The sequence below is a fragment of the Embiotoca jacksoni genome, unplaced genomic scaffold (assembly GCF_022577435.1).
Source record: "Embiotoca jacksoni isolate LCO1_2020_lvr unplaced genomic scaffold, fEmbJac1.0.p SCAF_20, whole genome shotgun sequence".
NCBI lineage: Eukaryota > Metazoa > Chordata > Actinopteri > Embiotocidae > Embiotoca > Embiotoca jacksoni.
Genome location: NW_027185341.1, coordinates 5,074,487 through 5,089,825, shown reverse-complemented (window position 1 = coordinate 5,089,825; position 15,339 = coordinate 5,074,487). Strand labels below are relative to the sequence as shown.

The 15,339-nt window shown below is 39.5% G+C and overlaps 3 protein-coding genes across 5 annotated transcripts; 2 read left to right on the top strand and 1 right to left on the bottom strand.

Moving 5' to 3' along the window:
- Positions 1 to 246: 246 nt before the first annotated feature.
- On the top strand, positions 247 to 4,236 carry phkg2 (phosphorylase kinase, gamma 2 (testis)). Of its 2 annotated transcripts, XM_069155839.1 has the most exons (10): positions 247 to 438; positions 750 to 856; positions 946 to 1,121; positions 1,212 to 1,266; positions 1,356 to 1,421; positions 1,580 to 1,743; positions 2,438 to 2,528; positions 2,644 to 2,797; positions 2,998 to 3,123; positions 3,229 to 4,236. In XM_069155839.1, the coding sequence occupies exons 2-10, from the start codon at positions 762 to 764 to the stop codon at positions 3,472 to 3,474; spliced, it is 1,173 nt and encodes a 390-aa protein (XP_069011940.1). In that variant the 5' UTR covers positions 247 to 438; positions 750 to 761; the 3' UTR covers positions 3,475 to 4,236. The 2 variants fall into 2 exon arrangements, with proteins under 2 accessions (XP_069011940.1, XP_069011941.1); XM_069155840.1 differs by having other exon boundaries at positions 247 to 856.
- Positions 4,237 to 4,244: 8 nt separating this feature from the next.
- Positions 4,245 to 6,561, bottom strand: cfap119 (cilia and flagella associated protein 119). 2 transcript variants are annotated; one of them, XM_069155845.1, is made up of 10 exons: positions 6,510 to 6,561; positions 6,373 to 6,403; positions 6,165 to 6,199; positions 5,987 to 6,052; positions 5,736 to 5,899; positions 5,369 to 5,439; positions 5,144 to 5,260; positions 4,967 to 5,018; positions 4,578 to 4,664; positions 4,245 to 4,468 (listed from the first exon to the last, which is right to left on the bottom strand). In XM_069155845.1, exons 2-10 carry the CDS (start codon positions 6,388 to 6,390, stop codon positions 4,320 to 4,322), a joined length of 759 nt encoding a protein of 252 aa, XP_069011946.1. In that variant the 5' UTR covers positions 6,391 to 6,403; positions 6,510 to 6,561; the 3' UTR covers positions 4,245 to 4,319. The 2 variants fall into 2 exon arrangements, with proteins under 2 accessions (XP_069011946.1, XP_069011945.1); XM_069155844.1 differs by having other exon boundaries at positions 6,373 to 6,561.
- Positions 6,562 to 9,669: 3,108 nt separating this feature from the next.
- LOC138201830 (tubby protein homolog) lies at positions 9,670 to 14,920 on the top strand. Its single transcript, XM_069155335.1, has 12 exons — positions 9,670 to 9,800; positions 10,787 to 10,946; positions 11,059 to 11,289; positions 11,422 to 11,550; positions 11,640 to 11,795; positions 11,880 to 12,040; positions 12,141 to 12,302; positions 12,435 to 12,547; positions 13,784 to 13,898; positions 13,983 to 14,081; positions 14,166 to 14,337; positions 14,426 to 14,920. The coding sequence occupies exons 1-12, from the start codon at positions 9,759 to 9,761 to the stop codon at positions 14,557 to 14,559; spliced, it is 1,674 nt and encodes a 557-aa protein (XP_069011436.1). The 5' UTR covers positions 9,670 to 9,758; the 3' UTR covers positions 14,560 to 14,920.
- The last annotated feature ends 419 nt before the right edge of the window (positions 14,921 to 15,339 follow it).

Here is a 15,339-nt window from a genome sequence, read left to right as displayed (position 1 = left end):
ACTTTAGCATCTGATTTACTCATATTTACATTAATTTATCTACGTAACATTGCATTAATTTTTTTTTCTTTCTCGCTGTAAATAAAATGATGGGGAAAAAAAAAAAAAAAAAAAATTAAGTACATCATAGGGAGATGTTGCTTAATTTTTTTTTTAGTCCCACTGAGAAACCCTGAACAATTAAAAACAAGCTGTATTCTCCACTCCCGGCCGTACGGGGGCAGCACCGCCGGACATTGTCACACCAGGTTACAAACTGTTTCGAGGAACGTGAGCTGAATGTAAACACCGCTCGGGACGTTAACCGGAGCTCATTTGGATGCTCGCTGCTGAATCGCACGCAGCTGCGGCTTCATGATACCTCCCTCCGGTTGAGATGGCTCTATTATACTGATTCGGAACCAGCCGTCTCCTTCTTGTCGTTTGCTCGCATACAGGGTGAGTAGCTTCCTGCTCGGTCAGTGAACCGGCTGCAGCACCAAGGCCAAATGAAATGCACCCAAATAACTGAGCTCCTGCAGTTGTATAAAACAGTAAAACAAAATTTTAAAAAATAAAAATAAAAAAAGACGAGAGATGTATGTGTGTAGTAAACAAATCACAAGCATGGCCTAATAAGCGTAATTAAAACCAAAAGGAAAAAAAAAAAAAAAAAAAAAACAGCATACTTCCTTATCGAGACTTAGCTCAGTAGTTCCTGGTAATCAGGCATGACTGTTACACACTGAGACATGTGACTGTTGTGATAGACTCGTGTCACCATGACCAAAGACATCGTTGTTGGAGATGAACTACCAGACTGGGTGGGGGCCAAGGAGTTTTACCAGAAGTATGACCCTAAAGAGGTGATCGGAAGGTGAGTCCAGGAAAATAGGCTGATGATGTGTCACCATCAGTGGCCCCCGTGTGATGGTGATGCTGGATTGTGTTTGTGTGGCGTCTCAGGGGTGTGAGCAGTGTGGTGCGTAGGTGTGTGCACCGGCACACCGGTCAGGAGCTGGCAGTGAAAATTATTGAGATCACGGCAGAGAAGATGACGGCCCAGCAGCTTGAGGAGGTGAAAACCTCCACCCTGAAAGAGATCCATGTACTCGACATGGTGAAGGGACACTCCTCCATCAGTATGTTGTAATTCTACTCTGCGACATGTTTTAATTTTCTGTTTGTGCAGATTCAAACGTGTTTCAATTGTTTCTTTTGATTCCCTTCAGTCACTCTCATTGATTCCTACGAGTCCGCAACCTTCATATTTTTGGTGTTTGACCTGTGAGTATGAGGACAAATAAAATGCAATGATATTTTCATTAGATAGGAATATTAACGTCCTGTCATTTTTTATTTATTTTTTTTAACAGCATGAGAAGAGGAGAGCTATTTGACTACCTCACAGAAAAAGTTACTTTAAATGAGAAGGAGACAAGGTCAGCTCCGGAGTCAATACAATCCATCGACTAATTTATTATAGAAACATATTTACACATTCTCCACGATGGAACCACAGTGTTCATTGCAATTGTTGCCTGGAAATAAGACTGAATTCCTTTCTTATGGTAATGTAATGTCTTTTGTTTCTCTTCAGGAGCATGGTGCGAGCTCTGCTGGAGGCCGTACAGTACCTCCACTCCCTCAACATCGTGCACCGGGATCTGAAACCTGAGAACATTCTCCTGGATGATCAGGGGCACATCAAACTGTCTGACTTTGGTTTCTCTGTGCAGCTGCAACCTGGAGAGAAGCTCAGAGGTATGACTGACCATCATGTTAAGCCACTAGATATATTGATGTTAGAAAAATTACTCAGAGGCTAGATTCAAAATCAAACATATCGGACATTTTTTCTTGCAAGAAGGAGCAAAATACATGTACACTCAAAGAAGGATGTCCAGCATTGCTCAACGTCACTCCTCCGTAGGGCAGCTTTTATGCAGTGGTGCATTACATTACATTTAGCTGACGCTTTTATCCAAAGCGACTTACAATATTCAACCATGAGGGTACAAAACCCAGAACAACAGGAATCAAGAAAATACAATTTCTTCAAGAAAGCCAAACTACAAAGTTCTATCAGTAAGTGCCATTTTAAGCTACTAAAGTTCAACTATTCAAGGTAAAGTTGGAAGAGGTGTGTTTTTAGTTTGCGGCAGAAGATGTACAGACTTTCCGGTGTCCTGATGAGGAGCTCATTCCACCAGTGTGACAAACAACAATTAACATTCACCCCCATTTCCTTTGTATCTGCTTTCGTATAATACTGAGTTGGTTGTAGGTCACAAGATAAGGACACAGGGGAGTCGTCAATTAGATGCGGAAAGTAAAACAAAAGAAACTTTCCGGAGCCACATGAAAATAAGATGAAACAATCTTATTTTCTTTCCATCAATTAACTATTTGTCATTTGTGTAGACTGACTTCTGTTTTGTATTTTTGTTATAATTAGAGCTCTGTGGGACCCCTGGATATTTGGCCCCTGAAATACTGAAATGTTCCATGGATGAAATGCACCCAGGATACGGCAAGGAAGTCGACCTGTAGGTCTTCCTCTCTCATTTCCTCAGCGATGCAACGTTGGTCTCAGTATAGATTTACAAACCACAATCCTACGTGTTGTCTGTTTCTAATTTCTGCATTGTGTCTGTTGTTAAGCTGGGCGTGTGGAGTCATCCTCTTCACCTTACTGGCCGGCTCACCACCTTTCTGGCATCGCAAACAGATGCTAATGCTGAGGATGATCATGGAGGGCCGCTATCAGTTCAGCACTCCGGAGTGGGACGACAGGTCTGACACTGTGAAAGATCTGGTAAACAAAAATTCTCTCAACTGGTTCTTAATATACCTTAAATGTAAACCTGTGTTCCCAGCATCACCCTTTAGTATCTACTGAACTATCTTCCTCTTAAGATAGACTTTCTTCTGCCTAAGAAAACATCATATTCCAATATCTGTATCTCTAAAATCCTTTATGTGTACTTCCACAATCCTGCTGCCTGTGATACTCAGATATCCAGGCTGTTGGTGGTGGACACAGCTGTCCGTCTGACTGCCGAGCAAGCCTTAGTACATCCCTTCTTCAGACAGTACCAGAAGGAGGATGTGCGGCTCTTCAGTCCCAGAAAGACATTCAGGGTGAGTCACAATCTATTTTTATGGCAGCAGATTTCAACTGTAAGTGAAGAAGTGACTATCCTCCACATTCTCATCTGCTCTCCCCGTCTGGATTCCCGTCTGCAGGTATTGATAGTGAGCGTGCTCGCCTGCATCAGGATGTACAGCCGTTACCGCAGGGCTCGGCCGCTGACCCGGGAGGTGCTCGCCAGAGATCCTTACTCCCTCCGCGGCGTTCGCAAGCTCATCGACGGCTGCGCCTTCCGCATCTACGGGCACTGGGTGAAGAAAGGGGAGCAGCAAAACCGAGCGGCCCTCTTTCAGAACACAGCGAAGATCGTGCTGCTGGATCTGGAGGACTTTGAAACATAGAAGGTCAACCTCATTCCTTGACGCATTTTTATTTAACTATTTGCGCGTGCTGCCGTGTCAGTGTTTGTCTTGTCGACTGACTGTTTGCTTCAACAAAGAGGAATTCAGGGATCAGGACTTTTTTGTTTATTTTATTTTTTTATTCCTTAATGCGCACCATGACTCTGCACGTTCAACTTAATATTCCTTAACTGTGTTTTGATCCGAGTGTGTGGCTGTTTGAAACTCTTCTTTTCAGCTCATCCTGTATGCACTTCACTTTGCAGTAGAGAACACGTTGCACAATCATTTGATAAACTCATCATATAAGTACATTACAGTATGTACAGTATATTTAGGATTTAACCTGTTGATGCTCTGTTATAACTAAGGAGAGGTTTCTGAGCACTGTGTGGATAAAGTGGAAATTAAACACTGTGATTAGTTATTTAATAGTCATTGTATTAAAGCTCAGATTTACAGATCTACCATGTGACACGTGTGAGGACATGAAAGACCTTTCTTTTGGTAGAGTCCTGTAACCGTCACGCATGCAAACATTCCTCAATAGGAAAACCCACTCTCTTTAACTGTGAAGATGGTTTGTTGCTATATTTCCTATTAAAACTATCCGACACCATTCCCTCACAGCTCATTCTTCATACTTATAAGAAGTACTTTTCATGAAAGTGCCTGCTTGAGAGATGTGCAGTCATTGGACAAATGCAGATGTACTGTATATTGTTCTGTTTACGCAGAAAAAAAAGATTTTTATTGACAATAAAACAAATGTTTGAATTGTCTTTCTTTGTGTGAGTGCCTTTTTGAAATTAACGTACGCCCGTATATCTAAATGGAAGAAATGTTTACTTTTTGACCTTTTGTTTGGGCTGTGAAGAGTCATTGTTCTGGGGAACTGCAATTTCTTTCATTTTCTGATCTAGTTGTCCAGACACAAGCATCATTTGCTGTCCGACTTCTCGCTCTATCAGTGCCTTCAGTTTGGATGTGGAACCTGAAAATGAGGAAATAAAGCGGTTACATACAACACTCAATTTGGGTTGCAGTTTGACGATAAAAATTATTTCTGCAGTCACACTCAGTCCTTGATTTGTGATCCTTACAGACTGTGGCTTCCTCATGCTCTGTAATGGATGTTTCAGAAGACATGTCTGTCTTTGGTGCTTCTTTCTCCGACATATTTTCAATATCTGGTGCAATAAAAGTACATAAAATTATTAATACATCTATTCCAGAGACCTCTAAAATATTCTAAATATCCTGCTATCCATGCAACACAACATAAAATAAAACAAGTGTGGTAAATGCAAGGAGGTTAAAGCCATCTTTAAAATCGATTAGAAGTATTTCATTTTATTTACATTTAAGGAATGAAAAACATTTTTTCTAAGTAGTATGAAAAAGTTTGCTCAGTTGTTAAAACTGTTTCGCAACTGTTGGGTTGCTGAAACGTTGTAATTATGACCTGGCGCAGAAAAATCCTCAACGGTACCTGGTCCACTGTCCTTCATCACAGTGTAGGTCAAAGACAAATCAAGTTTTACCTGTTCAAAGATGGCAAAAAGAAATCCTTAAAAACACAGACTCTCATTATTCTATCCTCATCACAGGGATAAAATCAAGAACATGAATGCTTGTAACAGTTTGTGTGCAGTCAAATATTTCTTACCTGTGGAGTAAAGATATATTTGTAGAGTTTGTAGTGTCTTATATAGCTGTTGTGGATGTATTTCAAGATGCATTCGGCCTCCTCACAGCTGAAGAGATTGATACTAAACGGAGGCCGCTGTAGTGGGCAGAAACAGACACATCAGGGTGCAAAATCACATTTGTGAAAATGTATGCGAGTTCAAATGAAAGAGTGAATAAAGAGACTGCTGACTGTTTTACACACCCTCACTGAGTGACAGAGCAGAAGCTCCTTGCAGTATGTGAAGCACTGTTCGATGTTGTTGAGAGGAGTTTCTGCAGGAAAGGAGTATTAAACATATCCCACAAAGTTAAAGAACAAATCCTGCTGACTGCATAACTTCAAAGGCAACGCCAATAACAATCTTATTTAGAGAATACTGGAATTGGAAATTAAGGCTGTGCATTACATAGATATCGAATCGATTAGGGATTTGACAGGCAATGTAAGTATGTACTGTAAACACAGTGTCAGCTGAGGAGGTAGTTTGTACAGTTCTGATTTTATACATCATATTAGAAGCCATTTCCACATTTTAACTACACGGAAATAATAATATGACATCACGTACCGATGTTGACTTCGTGGATGGACTTGATGACTGACAGGAGAGCAGAAGTTTGTTCTTTTGAGAAGCTTTGCTCTCTGCAGAAAATCACCGTCTGGACGTAGAGCTCCAGCAGAACTCCTCGTTTTGGTTCAGGGAGGTCCACTCCAAACACACTGCATAAAACACTGTCGCAGAGGAGAAGCAAGGGTGAGAAATGTGTATGTTTGCCTGTGTGTGATTGCGTGTGTCTTTTCATAGACGGGGACAGAGACCTCTCCAGATCAGGGGTGGACTGTGATTTGTCGATCTCCTCCATGTCGTGGTAGCTCACATGTGTCCTAAGAACATCCAGGGAAAGATACTCAGGGTTAGACGTGACAGTAAGTCAGGCGAGGTGGAAATAAATCAGCATGTGATCAAAATGATCTGGATTGTTGACGCAGCTCTCACCATAGCATGATTTTAGCTTTCCGGGCCTGTGGCACCTACAGAAGAAAATCATATCTTTATAAGCTTTACAAATAAATACTTAGATGAAATGGGTTGGTCAGGTTTTTATATTTTAAAACCAAGAGAAGTGAAACGAGCTGGCCGGCAGTAAATACACTCAATACCTAACGAGCTATTGTCAACCAAAACAAAACTTGTAGAGCCTTACCTTTATTTTCATTTCCATTGTTGTTGTTTTCCTGTTGTAAAACAACTCAAAAACACAACACACTTGTCAAAACAGATCTTGCGGTTTCAAAGAATATTAAGTTTTAAAGTATTTGGATGGAGAATAACTTCACTGACCAAAACAAAAAATGCTTCAATGAAGTCGGATCATTTTCCTGTTTGTTGTATCCTAGCAACGATATCGCGCCCCTCCCACTCTCCCCCGCCCGTTTCCGGTTTAGCGTTCTACAAAATCGTGTGCAACACCCTAAAAAAATAAAACACGGACAGAAATATTCATAGTGTTTTCTATGAAAAGAATAAAATTAGACACTTAAGTTAAAGGGAGAATTCCTTCAAAGTTAGTCAGGAATCATGAGTCATGAATTGTTTAGGAGCAGTGAACGAAATAAAAAAAATAAAAAAAACTCTAGGTTACAAAAAAGGCACCACTTCTCATCCCTCCATGTATAATCATGATGCTCCATCTGCTGCAGGACTCCTTGTTCTTCATTTCGCTCAAGAAAGATCTTTGAGACTCTACCTGTGTATTTGTGGATGTTGTGTCTAAAACTGTATGTATATTGTGCGATTCTGTGCTAGGTTATGTTTACAATAATACAACATATATGTATGCCATATCATATTACTTATATATAGGTCGTATTATCAACTATTAATCCTAAGGGGTAGACGAAAGGCTGTGTTTGTGAATGAAGGTGTAGACAAAAGGGTGTGGTTGTGAATGAAGGTGGAGACAAAAGGCTGTGTTTGTGAATGAAGGTGTAGACAAAAGGCTGTGTTTGTGAATGAAGGTGTAGACAAAAGGCTGTGTTTGTGAATGAAGGTGTAGACAAAAGGGTGTGGTTGTGAATGAAGGTGGAGACAAAAGGCTGTGTTTGTGAATGAAGGTGTAGACAAAAGGCTGTGGTTGTGAATGAAGGTGGAGACAAAAGGCTGTGAATGAAGGTGTAGACAAAAGGCTGTGTTTGTGAATGAGAGTGAAAGTACTGTGCCAAACCAAAAGGTCACAGGATGGGGTCGGCAACCTGTGGGGTCACATATTGTTGTTCTTTGAGGCATAAACAGGAACAGACACCCAGAGCTCTGTAAACTGATTATTCTGCGGCTGTTAAATAAATATCTTGAAGCCTGACATCTTCTCCTATTGCCTCATTAAAGAACACACAGGACTGGGGGCTGACACATATTGGCTTTGTACTAGCAGGAGCCCAAGTCCAACAATATGCACTGATAAAATACCAAAAGAAAAACTAACACAAATGAATTCTCAACAACGCTATGACATACTGATGGAAAACAAATATTTGTCTCTTCCTCTTTGGTAAAAGGTCGAGGTCACTGTGACCTCACGTCCGTCCCATCCGTCTATGCCATTCTCATGAAAACATTATCTCATTTCGTAGTGGATGACCAGAGCATGACTGCTCACTCAACACTCACGTCACCTTTCTGTTGTTTTCAGACGATATGAGGTTCCTGCTTGCCATGTTTGTGTTGCATATGAATTCACAGAAATCTGATGGAGAGACTCAGTAGAGCTGCAGCTCATGTCAACCTTTGGACTCCACAAGGCTCCAGCCTAAAGAGTCAACAATCAATAGGTTATTGAGTCCAGAGAAAATTCATTCCCCTATGATAGCCTAATTTTGTAACAGTTCTAGTCATCATTCATCAAACAGTCTTTGGGTCCAGCTTCTTAAAAGTTGCTGCTTTTCTCAGTTTTTTTTTTAATGTTTATAATTGTGTTGTTAAACTCAGTTTGTGACTGTTTATTCATAGCTTGCACTGCACTCTAGCTGCTCTTGTAAGTATTATTCTGTTGATCTTATTGTATTTCACTATACCCTTTTTATTGTGTTTGACTTTTGTTAAATCCTACGTATGTGTCTGTTTATATTCTTTTTATTTTGCCTTGTCTTCCCTTCCTTTATATAATACGTACGGCACATTTCCAGAATTTTCTCGTTTTTGAAAGGTGCTACCTAAATAAACTTGCCGTGTGAAGCGTCCACACACTGCAAGCACATTTTTTAAAAGGGGAGCAGTGCCATCAAGTGACAATGTGAAAAAAAGCCGTACATGTGAAATGGTCACAAGGATAAAGAATGAATGAAAAAAATTAAAAAAAGAAAAAAGGCCCATTTAGTAATACATTTAATAATGTAGAGACCGAGTTAAACGTGGGTATTATAGAGGCAATATAAAGGTAAATACCTATCCATTTAAAACATATATAGCTACATTTATGTATATATGCAAAAGTGAAATCTTGACATAAAAAAACTAAAGAAAAAAAGAAAATTAATATGTGCCCAGATAGAAAAGAAATATGGGCTTGATATCCTGGAAGAACATTTTTTTCTCAGCAGTCCATTTCCACATCCAATCAAAAAAAAAAAAAAATGCCAATATGCTGAAACATATTTTTTTTAGCCTTTTGAAAAAATGTAAAAGGACAAACTTCCGTTTAACAGAAGATATACAAGACTTTTGTCATAGAGAACACAGTTTTTTTATTATTTGATAGCGCGGGTGACAGCCGGTGCCAGGGGACATGATGTTTAAGAAATGATGAGAGAAAAACCTTGGATAATTAGTTTAATCTATTTACATATTAGCCTGACACAAATAATGCAAATTGACAGATTGTGTTTTTTCTTAAATCCTGATTTGTTAATGACAAACTTGTGTCATTTCAAATTTAGTGTTCCAAATTGGGGCGGCTGCTTTTCATTGCAAGTTCTCCCTGGATGTAAACTGCAACGTGAAAGGTTTGGCCAAGGCATACAATTGAGGGTAGTAATTATATATGCTTATGTTTACTGAGTCATTTAGGGTCATTTTAATAGACTTCCAAGTGATTTGTTGTCCAAACAAGTGAGGCACATTGACTTGCTTTTGGGCAACTTGTTTTGACTGTGGCAGCTTCCCGGTTTGACTGTTTGGGTGAGTGATGCAGAGTGCTTTCTGGCTGGAACAGGGCGCACCACCTTCCTGTTCACACTTGCTTCACATTTCAGTTGCACCAGCAGGCCTTGTAGCATCTCCATTAAGCAGCCTGCCTTTTCCAAGAGACTGCCTGTGCTCATTGACTGAGCTGTGCATTGTAGCTTAAGAACATTATCCCCTTTTAATCCACTTTGCCTTCTGCTGCATGCTGCAGGTGGACAGACTGGCAGATGGAGCTGGGTGCTGCAATCAAACCCCAGCGTCCATACTTATTTGCTCAGAGTGACTTTTATTTTGGACAAAATCAACATTGTTACATATTCTCACCTTGAACCTTGATGGTGGATTTCATCTCCTTTTTTCAGATCATCTTAATCATCTACTAATTACTTAGCAGTGAGTCTTTACTCAGATATGGAGGAACCTGATATACGACAACAGAAGCTGGACAACCAGGTAAACAATAATGTGTTTTTTTGATGTCATATACAAATCAAATAGCCCAGATATATTTATATTTGTGTTATACTGGTAAATAATTTACAATTCACTCCACATACTGACAATCGAATGTTAGTTTTAAGTTGATTTTAGCTGTGATCCTTTCGCAAAAACATAAATATAGGATGCATGTGATTGTCATAGTTCATTCTGAGGTCGGAGCAAAAACTGGAGCTGATTCTGTGACTAATTACAGCTAACAAGTGCTTAAAACTGAGGCAGAGCTTTGCAAAAAATAAATCTTTTCTGAGTCTCATGAGGTCATTTAGTTACCTGTGTCAGAACCACCTGCTGTTTGGAGCTACAGCTCAATTTTAAGTCCCAGTCTTATTTATACTGTACTGTATGTGGATCCACTTAAATACTATATGAATGCCTCATACCAGAAAGGTCAGCAGAAAATCTATAGCAGAAATACTTACAGTAGCTGTAGTAACCTAATAGTACTAATTCTAAGATCATGCTAATAGTAGCAGTAGCAAATCTGGCATCCAGAGTTAGTCGCTCGTCATCTTTAGCTGGACAATTCACTAACTAGAATTTAAAAAAATACAATAATAGATATGTTAAACAAATACTTATTATAGACATAATTATCTGAGTTATCCCATATAACATTCAAAACCTTTTTTCATTAAATAATAGATGGTAATGGTATAATTGTGACCATAAAACATGGCTTATTATACCCGTATGTGTTTAGCTTGTAGTCGGTTGAATTAACCCTTCATCACATGCATTAAAGAAAAGCAGCAGTACCTTCAAATTCAATAAAGCACCCTAGCTGTACTCTTGCTATACTCACCACCGAACAAGTTCACATATTGAAAATTAGCAAGATATCACTGTATTTCTGAAAACAAAAAAGTAAGTATCACTTTATTTGTAGTTGTGTTTCCTTATTTGAAGTTTTAATGAATTGTCACTCCATTGTCCCACAGCGAACCCTTGTGATGAAAAAGCAGCAGAAGAAGAGGGCTGATTCTCAAATGGTGGTAGCCAATCGGGACACTCGCCAAAAGAATCGAAAGCACAAAGCTGTCCTCTCTGATGAGACACCTCTCTTGATCAGTCAATCTCTGAGCAACACTTCTCTGAGTGGTTAGTATCAGAATAATTTGATATTATTTATAACTAGTTTTTGATGTTTATAATGCCGTTATTTTCAGTTTGTTAACAGTAAATACAAGTTTTATTTGTTTGTTTCCTGGAGATCAAGTTGAACATGCCCATGACAACCCACTGGATGAGATCACATTGGGAGAATGTGACATGACTGCAAGCGTGACCTCAGATGAGATGCCTTCAGAGAACCCTGTTACTCCAAAGAAAATGGACTTGGAGATCGACAAAGAGGCCGAGGTGAAGTGTGAAGACGACGATGAAGGCCAGGTGGAAGAAAAGAAGACAAAGAAGAAAGATGTGAAAAAAGAAAAGGCCAAACGTAAGATGTGTACACTTAACTTTTAGGCCTTGGGTGGTTGGGAAGTGTGCTGTATTTTCATGCATGCTCATATAAAGCTAGGAGACACCATGCTTTAATAAATTATCAATCTGCAACTAACTGTGTTTTCAGAGGTGGAAGAGACGGAGGAACAGGACAAAGACAAGGAGAAAAAGGAAAAGAAAACAAAGAAGAAGGACAAAGCGAAAGAATCTGTAGACACACAGAAGACAAACAAGATGACCAAACAAGAGCGTAAAAGTAACATCATTAAGACATTAATACTCTTTTCACTGACGCAAAAATGCTTCACGTTAAGGTTTAATATTATAGTGTCTCCTCTTTTGCAGAGAAGCATTTACAGGAGGCTTCAACCCCTGAGATAGAGTCAGCGGTCGAGGTGGGAAGTCCAAATAAGAACAAACATCATAGTGGCGGTGAAGAGGAGGATGAGGCGCAGAGGCCTGCTCCTAAATCCCCTAAGAAGAAAAAACAGCTGGACACATGTGAGTGAGAATCTGTCCCAGTCCACTGTATCATCAGCAATGCAGTAGCAAAGAATAATGTTTTGCGTGTGTTGATCTCTGCAGCCAGGTGCCAAATAAGTGACGAGAGCAAAGAGGAGGAAGTCCAGGAAAAAGAGAAAAAAGAAAAGAAGTCAAACAAAGCAGAGAAAACTACGGCGAGTCTAGCTTCTCTCAACTCCAACTACAGGGAGAATTCATCTTCAGGCAGTGAATCTAATGAAAGAGTGAGTCCTTACGAGGACAAAACACATTGCAAATACGGTCAAAAACAAAAAACGATTCGTGGTAAAATCCGTCTCTCTCTCTCTGTCTTTCTCTTTACAGTCGACTTCTCCAATATCAGTGGAGGATCTCGAAAAGTTTGCCATACGTCCGGCTCCAAGAGACGTGACAATCCAGTGCAGAGTCACCCGGGACAGGAGAGGCATGGAAAAGGGCATTTACCCCACATACTACCTCCACATGGAGAAAGAGGACGGCAAGAGGGTTGGCAATATTTCAACCAAATCATTGAGCACATTGATTTTAGTTCCTGTTTTCTTTAGCCGACATATTTCTATCAAAGCTTTTTCTAGTCTGCCTCTCCTACAATCTGTTTTTCATTGTGCCACCACAAAGGTGTTTCTAATGGCAGGCAGAAAAAGGAAGAAGTGCAAAACGTCCAACTATCTCATCTCCACTGACCCGACAAATCTGTCCAGAGATACAAACAGCTACATAGGAAAATTAAGGTATGAGTCTATTTTATTTCTACTTTGTGAAGGAAGGCTTAACTGAATGATTTTTGGTTAATTTTACTTTGGAAATCAAAAACCTGGTGTAATCCAAACTCTTTATTTCTTTTCTCACAACTCTGAGATGTTGCCACTTCAGCACTTGGCACTTCAAATATTAAATGGCTTCACCAATTTCTCAGAAATGTGTCGGTGGTTAAGTAAGATGACGTTGGAATTAAGAGATTTTTCTAAATGTAGTTGCAGTGGTGGTAGTTTCATCCAGTTTTGGCGCACATCGATTGATTAAAGCGACTCCGATAGTTTCAACATTTACTCGAGGTCTTTGCCAAGTAGGATGCAATGACTGCAAACTATTTCTTATTAATACCCGAGGCTCGATACACAAACATCAACATTGTCACTAGGAGTTGTGATGTGATGTCTGTTCCACTTCCACATAACATGATTTGTTGACGCCTTACTCAAAGTGCGAAAGCTTAGAAAAATCGTCCTCCTTCCAAGAAAAAAAAAAACGTTTTTCATGGTGTGATATTTGCGTTCTGTGTGAATGTATTCATGATAAAAACAACTAATCGAAAAAATATATCGGAATTAAAATAATCATACGGAAAAAAACACCTACAGTGTGTAAAGACTTAGAGTCTGCAGTCTTGCCAGCAGCTCTGTGGGGTTGTACTGAGGGTCAGCAGTGCTTCAAGGGAAATACTAAAGTCAGGCTGTTACCGTGCTCATAGTGACAGAGTCAACAGGCTGATGATAAGTAGATATATTTTTATCACGTTTGTGTTCGAAAGCTTATATCTGCTAATCAGCAATATAAACATAAAGGTTAGTGAAAATGTTTAGTAGGAATTTGTGTATTAGACACACATCTGTACCAGATGTTATGGCAAACCATTCAATGTTGGGTTTTTTTTAAATATTTTACTAAAAACCAAAACCTGATGGTGGTGCAAGAGGAAAAGTTAGCAGATCACCAAAAGTCAACAACAGAATTAATCCTCCGCCGAATGTTACAGAATTTCATGGCCATCCAATATTTGATCCATCTGACTGGCTGAAAATTGTCACCAAGATAAACTGTTCTCTATAAAATGCTTACTTAAAAAAAAAAATCCTAGGTGTAACTGACATCAGTCGGTGTTTTATTTTAGTGTTCGAGTGGGACAGCACAGACGAGAGTTCATGCTGTCTCAGATTACGTATCTAATAGGTCTTCTTTTGTTTCAGGTCCAATGTTCTGGGTACAAAGTTCACAGTCTACGATGGAGGTGAAAACCCAGAGAAAAAACCATTCATCAAAGAGTGTGAATCAGTGCGGCAAGAACTGGCTGCTATTTGTTATGTGAGTCCCTACATGTACTGTACATCCCTCTTTACACAGTATACAAACTAAGAAAATGTGTGACACAAGCATGTATTATTGCAGGAGACCAATGTGCTCGGTTTCAAGGGTCCCAGGAAAATGACAGTGATCATCCCTGGCATGCTGGAGAACGATGAAAGAGTGCAAATCCGTCCCAAAAGTGTATGACAACAAAACTCAGCATGTAAAAGTTGTAACGATGAAGGCTAGGTGTTAATTATTTCAGATGATTGTTTCTTATTCCAGGAACTTGAAACTCTACTGGCCCGCCATGTGAACAACAACACAGACAAACTGGTCACCCTAATGAACAAATCCCCGAGCTGGAACGAGCAGACTCAGTCTTACGTGCTGAACTTCCACGGCCGTGTCACCCAGGCCTCTGTGAAAAACTTTCAGATCATCCACCCTGATAACGGTAAGCTATTGGTATCATCTTCTCGGAACAACCTCAAGAAAAATGCCAGTCTCATTTGCCACAGTAACTGCACTGTCCTCTTTTGCAGAGGATTACATAGTGATGCAGTTTGGCCGTGTAGCGGAGGACGTCTTCTCCATGGATTACAGTTTCCCCATGTGTGCCCTGCAAGCCTTTGCCATTACCCTCTCCTCCTTTGATGGCAAACTGGCCTGTGAGTGATGCATGCTGGTGTGCCTCAAGTGCTTAACTAGATCCCTGATCTAGATAGAAATGTACTTTTTAAAGTCAAACTATACTCATGATGTTCCACAGGGTCACTTTACATGTTTTGTACCCTGGTGGACTTTAACACTTTGTAAAGACTAAATATGGAAAACATGCCAGACTTCAAAGGAGACTTATTTCATAGGTGCTGTATTGTTTTACACTGATTTTATAATAAAGTGAAAGCAAAATCATTTAGTACAGGTTGAATTAAGGGTTTTCTTTTAATATTTTCCAGATGTGTAAAGGACGTGTGCAATCAAAATATTGAGGATATTTCTGTAAACCCAATCAGTGAAATATTAAATTATAATACAATGTTTGCAGGTGTATGAATGGTCTTTTTTTTTTTTTTTTTAAGATAGAAACATGTTAGTGGACTGCTTGTTCCTATCTGTCAATTTTATTATCAAGATGTTTTTTTTTTTTACATTTACCATTTTTTAAAATCTTATCTGGTCGGAGACTTTCCCATAAACTTGATAATTGCAATGTTTGCAGCTACACTCATCACCTCAGATCTTCATCAGTCTGATTACGATATATTTAGAGCCAAGTGAACTTTCAAGTGACATCTCTAGCTGTCCCCTATCATCTCAGAGTCTTTATCAAAAAAGAGAAAAGGAAACTGAAAAAAGTGCTCATATCTGATGTAGCAGAACTGCAGTTGCAGATAGTGAAACTGTATCAGGACTCTTCGTCGTCTTGCACAATATAAAGACTTGAAAATGTTTC